The sequence below is a fragment of the Carya illinoinensis genome, chromosome 16 (genome assembly GCF_018687715.1).
Source record: "Carya illinoinensis cultivar Pawnee chromosome 16, C.illinoinensisPawnee_v1, whole genome shotgun sequence".
NCBI lineage: Eukaryota > Viridiplantae > Streptophyta > Magnoliopsida > Fagales > Juglandaceae > Carya > Carya illinoinensis.
This window is the reverse complement of record NC_056767.1, coordinates 5,747,786-5,761,510: the sequence shown is the minus strand read 5'-3', so window position 1 is coordinate 5,761,510 and position 13,725 is coordinate 5,747,786. Positions and strand designations below refer to the sequence as shown.

Genomic DNA, 13,725 nt, shown 5'->3' with positions numbered 1-13,725 from the left:
CACAAGAATTTAAGCATCCATTAAAATCTTCCATAGCCACAAGTGATCTTAGGTTACCACCAACTCTCTTGCCATCATCTCGGATAATGTTGAAGTATCCTGCAATCATCCATGAACCATCCCCATTATGACTCTCTAGCGCTTGCCATAGCTCCTGTCTATTTAGATAATTGCATTTAGCATATACAAAACATAAGCTCAATTTCTTATTCGCATGTTCAAAGCAACTAGTCAAAAACTGGTCATTCATACCTATAATATTAACTACAAAGTCATCCTGCCACAAAAGCTACACTTTGTCCCCTACCACCTCATCAGAACAAAAATTTTGAAAACCAAGAAAGCTAGCTAGCTTGGGTAATTTATCCTCGTCTACAAATGGTTTCAAAATAGCCACAATCGAAACATTCCACTTCTTTACTAAACCTCTAAGCCTCTTCCGCGACTTGCCTAAACCTCGCACGTTCCATACTAGAACATATCCAATCATAAATTAAATTTTGAAGGCCGAGACAAAACCTGCTGTGATTGCCGCAACACCATAGCATTTTTATTCTTTAATTGACCCTCAGACAATTTTCCATCTCTCTTATTCGACTCATATCCTTTCTCATTGGCAAACCATTGTAGGGAACCATCTTCCTCACAGTCCGACAGATGGCCATTCCTTTCTAAAAAATCATGATCCACACCCCTTCTCTCTATTTCAAGACCATTATCAATTATTCTCGAAGACCCTTCATCATCCCACACCATTCTGTTTTCCCCATCCACTAATAAGAAATCCACCACTGGGGAAGCATGCACATTGATAGGTGTCCCTTCCTACCTAAACATTCCTTCCTCTACCTATTTACTTTTGTCCCCTGCACCCTCCATCAAGATTCTTGTCAAAGGATTAGCATCATGCAATCCTAAATCTCCATTCTCATGCACAACCTGCAACTCTTCACCAAGAATACTCACGTCAATCACATCAGTCCCCTCAGCCCCCTCCATCTTCATTGTTTTAACCCCCACTTGTTCCTCCAGACCAACAATTCCTTCATATTGGACCAACACCATATTAGACACATCCACAACCTTCTCCTTATTAACTTGTGATGTTTATTTCCAGGAAACTCTTCATATTTGTATTTATGTTTTACTATATTAAGCTTTCCTATTATTAGTCTGAGTTGGAAGTTGTATTTCTGTTTTAAATGAATTTTGTGAGTCTCTATGTAAGCTTATAAAAGCATGAACAATGGAAGATGAATAGCAGAACCATAGTATCAATCCGTGAACTAAAAGGGTTAAGGTTTCTCAAGTAACTCCTCTATTTTCTCTGTTTTTGCTTCCTTAAAACCAACACTCCTCTTGTGCCTTAGGTTCCTTCAGATCTTGCCACTGAAGCCACACTTCCTTATTAACACCTTTCTTTCCACCCTCCTTCCTATCTTCCACACACCTAGCCCCTGTCTTCCCCAACCTGCACACTACCTCAGTATGGCCTTGACACTGACATGTACAACAATACAATCCCATCTTCTCATATCGAACAGGCTGCCACATTCTCTTTTTTGCCACCATGATCAGGAACCCCAGAATCATCTCAGCTGATAAATCAACCTCAACGTAGATCCGTGCATCCATAGCCTAAGTTTTGTTCAACGTTGCATTATCAGTACCCAGATATCTGCCAAACCTACTAGTAAAAATTTAAGGCAATCCTTGCAATACAAATGCATCAGCAATCCCAGTAGAAAAATCCATTAAGCCACCATGGATGGTTCTTCATACAAAGAAAACTCTTTAGCCCAATGAAAAATTCTAAAACTGCACCCCTTAATCACATGGCACTCCCGTGCCCAACCATGAAAAAAATCCCTTTCGCTCACCATCTGCACCAAGACATGATAGTCATCCATGAAACTCACGGTAGGGATTTCTAAGAGGCCCCACATTTTGACAATTGCCAATCAAACCACATCAATTGTGGGCCTTTCATGTAGAAACTTCAAAACCATTGCAAACCTATACTCCTCTGCTGCCTTATTCATCTCTACCTTCGTAAAACTAAAACCCAACTCTCCATCGACTTCAACCGGATACCTTATAGGCATCTTGAAGCCCGATTGAGTGTTTTTATGTGCCAACGCCTGCATGTAGGACTTTTGAGAAGCCCCACCATCCTTACCACCCAGCACTCCGCTTGAACCACCAGGGTGCCCATTCGGACAAGACCTTCCTGGCTCCAAAGACACTAGAGGGCTTAGGGACGCCGCCATGGGTGGAACCCTAGGAGAAACCCCAAAGAAGATACGTAGAAAACAAACCCTAGTAGCCTCCAAAAAATCGCTTGCCACGACATGCTATTTTGGAAAAATATATTAATTTAATAAATGTGATTTTTTTTTAGTAAAAATATTGTTCACAAGTGTCCATATATACGGATATGGTTTGCATATAGAAGGGATCAAAACCAGGGGTCCAAGCTTAAGGGAAAAGGCCGAAAGTGTCATGGGATTAGGAATGCTCCAAATCCATACACTAGTTTGATATTGCCATGCATACACCAGTGAATATTATTTCAATCATTTGGATAGAAAAATAGAGTGTTTGATACCTAAATCTACAAACTAAAAAATAAGCAAATTGAGACTATAGGAGTACTTACAAAAGCGGTGCTTCTACTCTAAAATCTACAGACTACTATAATGACTACTATCCTCATACGTGTCTGCCCTTTAAATATTTTAATATTGAAGGGTTAAACATTTAAAATGAAGACTAGAATAGAGACTCAAATTGATATTATGCCTTTACTTAAGGCAATTTAATAGTTTAAATAATTGATCAAAGATGTAATTAGTTGTGCAGTGATACAAGATTTTTTTTATAAAAAAAAAAAAAAAAAAAAGGAACCTCCAAGAAAGATATGGACCTATTCAGCATGTCCCTCTAAGCACGTTCCAATCCTTGCTTTCTCAACATTATTGTTTCTGTTGATGTCGTGTTTCGCAGCTTGAGCAACTTCGCAGTGGGTTAATCAGTTCCTACTAAAATAGGAAAAATGAGGGCTTGAGGTGTGCAGGACACCTCCAATGCCTAAGTTAGTTGGGATTCTAAGTCTATGATTTAAGGGAGCTCAAATGAAAGTACTTAGAAAGTTTTTTGCCCCCATAAGGGGGGGTATATATACCTGGTTGGGGTAGTCCTTTGGCAAGCCTATCGTGGTGATGGCACTTTGTACTCAGACCATGCCCTCTCCCAATGTTCTACCATATGACAAGCCATCCATGCTTGATCGTGGTGACTGCTGACTGTCTAGGGCCCATGTTGTGGCGTGTCCATCTCGGTCAGGCCCACCTACCTTCCAGGTTTGTCCAATCGTCGGTGCCCAGGGCCAAGGTTGTCCCTGACCTTGTGCGTATGGATTGTTGACCAATAGAGGTGCCAAGTCTTCTGACTCAAGTCAATGTACCGTGCATGCTACTTTGCTACTTCTTTCTAGGCTTCCTGGGCCAACCTCTCCCTTCTTGGCCTAGTCTAGCCCATCCTATTCATTCATACCAATTTTCTTTTGCTAGCCTGTCCTTAGACCCATTAATGCTTGGCCTTTGTGGTTTGGCCCAACACTAGGAACGAGCCCTTCACAATTCCCACCAATTACCACCACTAATCTTGGCTCAATTCTTAAATGCCACAAGTAGGACAATATGAAAACTTCATTTTTTTTAGAAAAAAGAACCATTGTTACAGACATTATTAGTATGAGAAATGCTACTTGTCATCCACACGTCACACACTAACATGTGATTTGTTATTTTTATCCTTCTATTTAAACATACATATTTACATATCAATATTTGTGTGTTTAAATAAAATGACAAAATAACAAATTATATGTTGGTGTGTAGTGTAGGGAATGATAAGAAAAATTTTTCTAAAAAAAACTCTCAACCCTACTGTTGATGATGGCACTGGGAGGCTTGTTAGCAGCTAGAGGACGAGATTCTTACATCAAAAGTGTGGAATTTTTATTAGAGATAAGAGAAAGGATATTTGTAATCCTAGCGTGTGTAAGTGCCGCACAATCTTTTTGAAAAAAGTGAATAAATATGATATCCATGTTAAAAAAAATAATCTTTTAATAGTGGATCTCAGTTTTTTCCTAAGAGACTACGTGGTATTTGGATTGTATTTAGCATTACCTAGTAAACAAAAAAAACAAAAGTTGAGAGACTTGAAGAATTTGTCCATTTCAATGGTTTTAATGCTTTGATTCATGCTCAAAATTAGAGCATTAAATGGGATAGAGTATGGACTTCAAACTTCAATACTTTTTTGATTTTATATGAAATCACCAATTATTCTAAAAATTTAAATTTATAAAAAAAATTAGAATTAATTGTTTATATTATATTTTTAACAACATCCGTATATAGAACTTTTGGAAAGAAAAAGTTCATTGAAACACTTGGGTGGGTTGAATGCATGGTTTTTGAGAACGTTTTTGCCATCTCTACCCATAAATTATATAAGGAAAATGCTATTTGGCCCCTTCAATGTTACTACTCAAAACAACTGCTTGAGTATTTTAATTTTTATTCTTAATGGTTAAGGAATATTAGTGAAGTTATATATTTTTTTAATTTTTTCTTAATGGGTAGGGATGTTAAAAAATGTTTAAAAGAAAATGAAAAAAAAATACATTTGTATTAGCAGTACATCCCATGATAAACGTTGGGCGATCGACTAGCACCATTTGTTTTGCAAGGAATTGGGGGACAGAGGAAAGGAATTCTATGGGTCGAAAGGGAAAAAAGTACTCTAAATCTCAAGTAACTAACTAACTTCAAGGGACTTCAATTTCTTGCCTTCTTACCAAAAAGTTATGGCACAAAACTAAGTTTCTATTATGCTCGATTTCTCAACTTCGTTATTATTATCATTATGACAAGAAAAAAATCTATTTACAGCCCTTATAGTTCGAAAACTACGTTGCCACAAAAAGTCCTATAGTTCAAAATTACATTGTCACAAATTACATTAGTACAAAAACAATCCGAGCCAGTTCAAAAATTACATTGCCACAAGGAATTGAAAATGCAACATTATCACAAAAAAAAACTTACAAAAACTCCACAATAACAATCTCATGAAAAGCTTGGGAAGATTGCAACAATCACTCTTTAAGAATCATTCAGATCGAAATGACATCTTTATACTTGGTTTATATGCCTTAGATTTTGAAATGGCCTCATATTCTCCATAGGATGATATCTCAGTACAAGAAAAGTCATTTGTTTGGCAGACAATTTTCGCCGGGAATATAAGCCCGAAACGTTGGAAAAGAGTAGTTGCGGGGATTTTTTAGTCTCACCACTTGGCCGCTGTTAAAGTTTCCGAATTACTCTGTTGCAGAGATTTTATAAAACATCTCACAAATATTGAGCTATTACCAGTGCTCACATTGGAGGCAGATAATCGTAAAATATGTCGAAAATAAGTCATTAGGTTGGGCTATCAATCACCTAGGATAATCATTTTGCGGCAGTTACGCTCTCAGGAAAAAACTATTGCCGGTGGTATTTGTAATGATGTTTAAAACTTTTTGCGGCAAACTATATCGCCGCTAATCTATTTCCATCAATTGTATTAATCTCCCAGGTATTCATTTTGCGGCAATCCATATAGCCGCAAAAAATAAGTTATGTGGTTAGGTGTCACTGCTAGTAAGTAAAGAGCATCATCCAATATCGTGGCTAGTGCTTTGTTGCAGTGGCTTATTTTCCAAAGTTTTGAAATCCGTTCCGGAGACCATTCCGGTCGAGGCACTGGAACGGAATATTTCGGTACCGGTACATTTCGGTGTACCGTTTCAGGATTAATTATATATTATATATAAATATTTATATGTATATATAAACTAACAATTAATAAAATAAATACATATATATGTAAGTGTGTGATATGTATATGTGTATATATATAGAAGAATTAAAGATTTATAAAATGAATATATATTGAAAAAAATCATAAACTTGAGTTAAGACACAAAAATAAAGGAAAAAAATTAAAGAATAGACAGATTATTAAAAGTAACAATACTTCTAGTGCATGGAAAGAGGTATTTGAATTCTAAAAGTACAATTTTATTCATTATTTTTCAACTTATTTACAAGAGAGTTTTTTTTTTGGGGGGGGGGGGGGGGACCGGAATTACTATTCTGGCCGGAATACCGGAATTCCGGCCGGAATTGATCGGAACGGCCGGAATTTGACCCGGAACGGACTAGACACATATCCGGTTCCGGTCACTGTTCCGGCACGAAAAATTCCGGCCGGAACAGAACGGTTTTTAAAACCTTGTTATTTTCCCCACTAATATTTCTGTCCATCATATTAGTGGCAATTAATCCTAAAAGATGTCACAAATAAAGAATTAAATCTCCCATATATACATTTTGCGGTGATCCATATAGCTGCAAAACATAAGTTCTAACGGTAAGACTTGCCACTTATAAGTAAAGAGCACCACCCAATATCATGGCTAGTGCTTTGTTACGGTGGCCTTTTTTGCCGCAAATAAATCCGTTTGTTTAACATCACTTTTGTGCAAATGATCATGGCCGTAAATAATATATAACCGCACGTGTTTGGTTTCAGCTAATATTTGCATGGTGATGTGGTTTGTAGTTGGAGAAAGATCAAAAACATTTAAAGTATCAGACACATTGTACTCACCTGGAAGATTCACTTTATATGCATTATCATTAATTTTCTCAAGAATTTGGAATGATCCATCTCCGTGAGGAAGCAACTTAGTCCTTCTATGAGTTGGAAATTTTTCTTTGCGCATGTGAACCCAAACCCAATCTCCGGGTTCACAGATGACACTCCTTCACCCTTTATTGGCTTGGGAAGCAACATTTTCATTCTTTTGGATAATTTGAAGCCGTACCCTTTCATGAAGTGATTTCACTAACTCCGCATTCTTTTGTCCATCCAAGCTACTCCTGCCATCAACAGGTAAAGGCATCAAATTTAAAGGAGTAAGTGGATTAAATACATAGACAACTTCAAAAGGAGAATATGAAGTAGTAGTATGCATGGTCTTATTATATGCAAACTCTATAAATGGCAAACAATCCTCTCAAGTTTTTAAATTCTTATGAACAACAATGCGTAAAAGTTGGGTTAAAGTCATATTAACTACTTCAGTCTATCCGTCAGTCTGTGGGTGACATGTAGTGGAAAATAAAAGTTTGGTATCCAATTTCCCCCACAACACCTTCCAAAAGTAGCTAAGGAATTTAACATCCCTATCAGAAACAATACTCTTATGCATATCATGGCTCTGGGGTGTCTCGGGAAGCCTCTGATGCCTAAGTTAGTGATGGTTCTATCTTGTATCAGCAAAGAGGAATTTAGGTAAAGTGCTCCGTATGAGGAAGAAGCTGGCCCCCTAACATGAAGGTCAAGGGATCTTATATATAGCACCCCAGGGGCCAAGGGCCATACCCTACGATCTGAGGAAGGGAAGTCCCCCCCCTTCTCGAAGCTCCCTCCGCCATACTGCTTTTAATGTAGCGTGGTCCTCTGGGTTCAGTCATTAATGCGGTGTGATCTCCCCATGTAGCCTTGGAGTCTCATCCCTTCTCTTTGGCGTGCTTCTTTCCCCTTCCTCTAGTTTGGCTTCCCGTGCTCTTCGTGTAATGTCCCATCTTGACCCAGACAGGCATGCCCAGCTTACATGGGATGCGAGTCCTTCTCCGGTCATTAAGGGGTTTTGTGGGCCTGGGCCAAGCTTCTCGGGTTTTCTAGGGTGGGGAGGAACTGCCTGATGCCTGTTCTGGGCCGGTCTTTGTAGGCCTCGAGCCCTTGGCGAAAATCCCCCCAACTGACTGGATAAAATAATTAAACTCATTTTAATCATATTCTCGGCCTCTATTACTTCTAAATCTTTTAATCTTTCTACCAAATTGATTTTCAACTTCATGGAGGAATTCTTTGAATTTTTCAAAAGCATCACTTTTATTTTTTAATAAATAAACATACGTAAATTTTGAAAAATCATTGATAAACTAATAAAATATCTATTTCCTCAACGAGTTAAAATTCTTTCGAATTCACAGAGATCAGTGTGAATTAAATCTAACAATTTGGTGCTTTTCTCAACATTTTTATGAGGCCGTTTTGTAATTTTTGCTTGACTAAAAATTTCAAATTTTTGAAAAACATTTTTCAATTTGGGAATTAATTCTAAACTTGTCATGATTGCAACATATCTACTATTAATATGACATAAACGTGCATGCCAAAAATTAAAAGAAGAAAGCATATAAACATAAACATTTGATGCTTTATTATCAACATTCAATTTAAACATTCCATCACAAACATAGTCTTTGCCCACAAAAACTCTATTTTCAGTAATAACATATTGATCAGATTCAATAATTTGTTTGAAGCCTGCTTTGTCGAGTAAAAAACTCGATATCAAATTTTTCCACATAGATAGTGTATAGAACACATTTTTGAGCATCAATATACATCCAAAGGTGAATTTCAACTCAACCTCACCACTCCCAATAACCTTGGTTTTACTTAAATCACCAAGCGTAATTGTTTTCTCTTCTTTAGATGGAGTATACTTTTTGAATCAATCTTTATCATAGCAGACATGTCTATTGGCACCAGAATCTACCCACCACCCTTCAACAAACTAAACCATGGTAATGTATGTAATTATTGCTACAAATGGCTCATCAGTTAAGTTCACTTGAGGATTATTTCCTCGCTTTCTAAATTTGCAAATTCGAGCAAAGTGCCAACTTTTGCCACATACAAAATAAGCTTGATTTTGTAAAAAAAGATCTTTGGTTCTTATTCTTTTAGCTTGAAAAGCCCTTTTTGTGAGGTCTACTAAATTTTTTAAAAACTTTTCTTTGCGGCTTCAAAAAACTATTTCTTGAATTCCAACAATTGGGCAAGACACAATTTTCATAAAGTAAACTTACCTTTGTCGTGAGAACATTCGAGACATTCAAAAGGCTTCGATTGATGATACTTCCATCTCTTGAAATAAGCTCCCTTGAAACTGAATGGCTTGTTGAGATCTCCAACGCTTTCCGTGCATTTTTTATTAGTAAGCTCCATGTAAAATCTCCTTAAAAATTGTAGGGCAGGTTTGACAAGTGGGATGAGACACAAAATTCTCATCTCATCTCATTATTACAACTTTTTCAAATTTCCACACAAAATAAAATAAACAATTCAACTTTTTCAAATTCAAAAACAATAATAATATTAAAAGATAACATTTTAAACTTTGAACTAAAACTAAAAATTATCATCTCACTATCCAAACCTAATACACAATAATATAATAAAAACTACAAAGAAATTAATATTCAAATGAAACCAGTTTAAACTGAGGTACAGAAATCTCGCTCTCTTTAAGGATTTTCAAGCTCTCTGCGGTATGTAAAGTTTTAATTGAACACATTGCAGCAGACCTCCTCTTTAGTTGTCTCCTCCAAGATACAATAACCCAACAGATCATCGTATAACTAGATTCAATTCTACATAAGTTGTTGAGCCCAAAATTCTACTAAAAGAACACCTATCTTTTGTCTAGAAAAATTACTCTAAAAAATATCTACGTAGACACTTTGATTTGTCTATCAATTTTTCTCTATTTCGTATGGAAAGAAACACACAAGAATGAAAAAAGGAACCTCAGACATAAACGACAAAAAGGAATAAAGAGAAGGAAAATGCTAGTTGAACCATGAAAATTGACCGTTTAACTTTTTTATTTTATTTTTATTTTTTAATTTTACTTAATAATTAAGAAAATAAATATTAGTGAATTGATATGTTTTATTATTTATTAAAAATATTTAAAATTGTGTAGAAAATAATTAAAAGAAAATTAAAAAAAAAAATACATTTATACTGCATCAGTTTACTTAATCGGTTAACCATCGGTACTAATAGCATTGTCCTAAAGAGAATAGAGGCAGCCCACGAAGTCACAAAAATCGCTATGCTACAGGAGCTTAAAGCACATAAACAGGCAAGGAATTAAGAGAGAATTAAAGAGATAAAAAGATTGACGGCTCTCCCATAATCTTGCTTTCTCATAGCCATTAAAAGCAAATATTATAAGATTTATTTTTGTTAGTCGGTTGTTCACTTTGAAATATTGGAAGTCGAAAAATATTGAATAAATCAGCTTCCTCAAGAAAGAAAATGATTTCGTGTAATCCTTTCTCAACAAATTTGAAGAATTCAATGTAATCTATAAATTAATAAAATTGCAATACCGTTTTCTTTCTAAAAATAAAATGTCATATATAAAAATGTTTACTCAAATACAATCTATTAAAAATACCGATAGGTGGCGTACACATTTCTTATTCCCTCAATTGGTATCTCATGTGTGTTTCATAATCACAAGAATTAACTCCATAAGTGATTCATGGAGTCTATCGTAGGCATTTAGAGATAAGAAAAAACAATAAAACCATTGATTGCTGTTGCTTGAGAGTAATGAAGCAACCAAGGCCAGATATGAGAATTGTTTTTGTATTCACATATGTCGTGAAGTCAACTCGGTTGCCCACAAGCTAGGGAAGGATGCTTTTAAGTGTAACAGATCGTATAGTTGACATAGAAAACCTTCCTAACTGTTTACTTTCTTTGTATTAGCAAAAGTTTATTAATGAATGAGGTTTTTTCAAAAAAAAAAAGCTAATTTATTTTGTTAAAAAATAGTATTGCACATCATTATTTAATTTTATTAATGAACTCTAAGCAAGTATATATATCATAACTACATCAACAGCAGAAAATTTTCTTTTAATTTTTCTTCGAGTTGCAGAAAATCAATCGAGTCTTTCTTCACGTATGACATGTATGCCATCACTGGTCATCATTTTCTTGGGCTAAAAGCATCTCAACTACTTGTCTCATGCTAGGTCTTGCATCTTTTTCCTCCTCCACACATTGCAGAGCAACCTCAATCAGAATTTCCATCTTTCCTATGTCGTATTTACATTTCAACCTTGGGTCTATGATCTCTTCAAGCCAGGACTTAGTTGAAGCCGCCCCATTCTTCTTTTCCTTCACCCACGACACAATCCTTTTGTGTTGTGGCTCCCCTCCACTATCTATCACATGGACACCCTTTGCTGCATCCTTTCCGGTCACCATCTCCAACACAACAATCCCGTAGCTATAAACATCTACTTTCAAGGTGATGGGCAGATTGAATACCCACTCCGGAGCCATATATCCCCGGGTTCCTCTCATCCTCGAGAAACTTGAATTGCCGTTTTCTTCTCTGCTTTGTAGTTTGGACAGCCCAAAATCTGCCACCTTTGGTTGATAATTAGAGTCTAGGAATATGTTTTCAGGTTTTACATCACAGTGTAAAACCCACTCCAAGCACTCTTCATGCAAATAAGACAGGCCTTTCGCAGTGCCCAAAGCAATTTCAAACTTTTTCTTCCAATCAAGTGAATTAGAAGAGAGGTTGTCTGCCAATGAACCATGCTCCATGTACTCGGACACCAAAAGCCTGTGCTTTCCCTCAGCACAATAACCCCACATTTCTATCAAGTTCATGTGGTAAAGCCTACCAATGATGCTCACTTCTGCTAGAAATACATCTTCTCCTTTGTTAGTTTCGTATAGTTGCTTGATTGCTGCAACTCGATTGTCTGCCAACACCCCTTTGTAAACAACCCCTCCTGCACCTCTCCCAATCTCTTCAGTAAAACCTTTTGTGGCCTTCTTCAACTCCAAATATGTAAATTTTTTGAATCCAGTGAGGGCAAGAAGATAGCCTTGTTTGTCTGCACTAGAACTTTTGGGGGTTCTAAACAAAAGAAACCACACCAAAAAGATGCCCACAATTTCTAGTCCTCCGAATCCACATACAACCCAGAGCATGAATTTCACTTTCCCGTTTACCCGGCTTTTTAAGTATGCTCTTTCTAGTAGCAAGGCACCTTCACTTGAACAATTTAAACCAACTTCTTCTACAAGAATGGCGTTGGAGAGGAGATTATTTTTTGGCACTCTCAGATAGAAGCTTCCATCAAAAGAAGGCAAACCATGTCCATTCATCAATAGAATCTTCGGGTAACAATTTGAAAAACCAACATCCGTGCGAAAGGTATATTGGAATGCTTTGCACTCGGCCAATTCCAAGCATAACTTCTTGCATTGATCAAGTGTATAATTGGGGTAGGTATAATAATCATAACCATAGAAATCAAGATGGGATAGCTGCAAAAAATCAAACTTGTTTTTCCCAAAAGAGAGATCAAATTCGGGTTCACACCCTTGAGACCAATCGGTATGATTTATCATCTTATATCCTGGAAGGCACGAGCAATTTCTGCCAATACCAGGAACATAGCTGCATATACCGTTAGCCCCACAAAGACCATGAATAAAACAAGGTGTCTGCCAGGCCTGCCATGAAACAACCCAAATCTCGCTCTCCTCGTCCCAACTGTACAATCGAAGATTACCATCCGAATCAAGTGTCAATCTTCTATGCAGCAATTGCCCATAGTCGGATGACGAAAATGTAAATTTATCGGAAGAACTAAAGTACCCGAAGGAATCAAGCACTGCGATTCTACTATTGTTGTACACGAACCTTCCGACAGCTTGCCCGCGCACAAGCCATGGTTCAGGCCAGTAAATACTGGAAACCTCAGCCCCATCATAAAGAAGGCAGAGGACGTTATCATTATCGAAAAGAAGCTTGTAGAAGCCAGAGGAATGGTTGGTCTGGCTTCTCGAGGAGACAAGCTTTGTATTTCTAGTTAGTAATTGCTGGGGAAGCAAGGTATCTGTGGGAAAGTGGAAGCTTTCCCACAAATTTTCACCTCCCAAAGTTCGTAGGACAAGATTACCAGTATCGTAAAGATGTAATTCTAAAGAAGAAAGAGAAATAGTGTTTGTCTCCCAGACGGTGAACTCACCGGCGTCGGTTAAGATAAGATTACCAGTTCTGAGCAGGGAGAGCTTCGATTTCCTTCCGTTAATCGGTTGGTCTCGGTTGGCCATCCAGACAACGTTGCGGTCCTGAATCCTCGAGGGTCGGGAGGCGAACCATATGGCAAAGCAATAAGCATTGTCACCGACGGGGTAAAAGCCAGCGGAGAACACTCCATTCGGCGAAGTCAAAACATCGTCCGGTTTCTCGCTGGAGAGAGACAAACCTTCTCCTAAAGTGTGATTTCTTGATGTCACCTGAGCAGACAATGCCGAGAAGAGGATGAACAAGATCAGAGTACCCATGAACTTCATGGAATGGAAGCTCAAAGGGAGAGGCAGAGTAGGAAAGATGCGCAGAGGTGCACGAAGCAGCGAGAATGCATGCGCTTTGAGAAATGCTTTAGACCCGAATTTACGACCCTTTGCGTCTCGAATGCATTATTATTTTTTTTTAGTGGTTAAAGAAGTCTTTTTTTAATAATATTATCAATTTTTTATTTTTAAAAAAATATTAAAAAATGAATAAAAATATAAAAAGAATTTTCTTACCTTATTCGGTGGGTTATTGGATGTAGCCACTGCTCCTTTACCCTTTACTTTCTCCGTCCTTTTTGTTTTTTAATTGGTAATCGATTGGGGGGATAAGACTTTCTCGTCGAGTATATATTCGGAATTTCGGTGTTCAAATCTGGTTGCTAAGATTAGTGATACACG

The 13,725-nt window shown here is 37.2% G+C and overlaps 1 protein-coding gene across 1 annotated transcript; it reads right to left on the bottom strand.

The window, feature by feature from the left end:
- Positions 1–10,836: 10,836 nt before the first annotated feature.
- LOC122299671 (putative receptor protein kinase ZmPK1) lies at positions 10,837–13,360 on the bottom strand. The gene has a single exon (XM_043110069.1). The coding sequence runs from the start codon at positions 13,321–13,323 to the stop codon at positions 10,918–10,920; it is 2,406 nt and encodes an 801-aa protein (XP_042966003.1). The 5' UTR covers positions 13,324–13,360; the 3' UTR covers positions 10,837–10,917.
- Between the last annotated feature and the right edge of the window lie 365 nt (positions 13,361–13,725).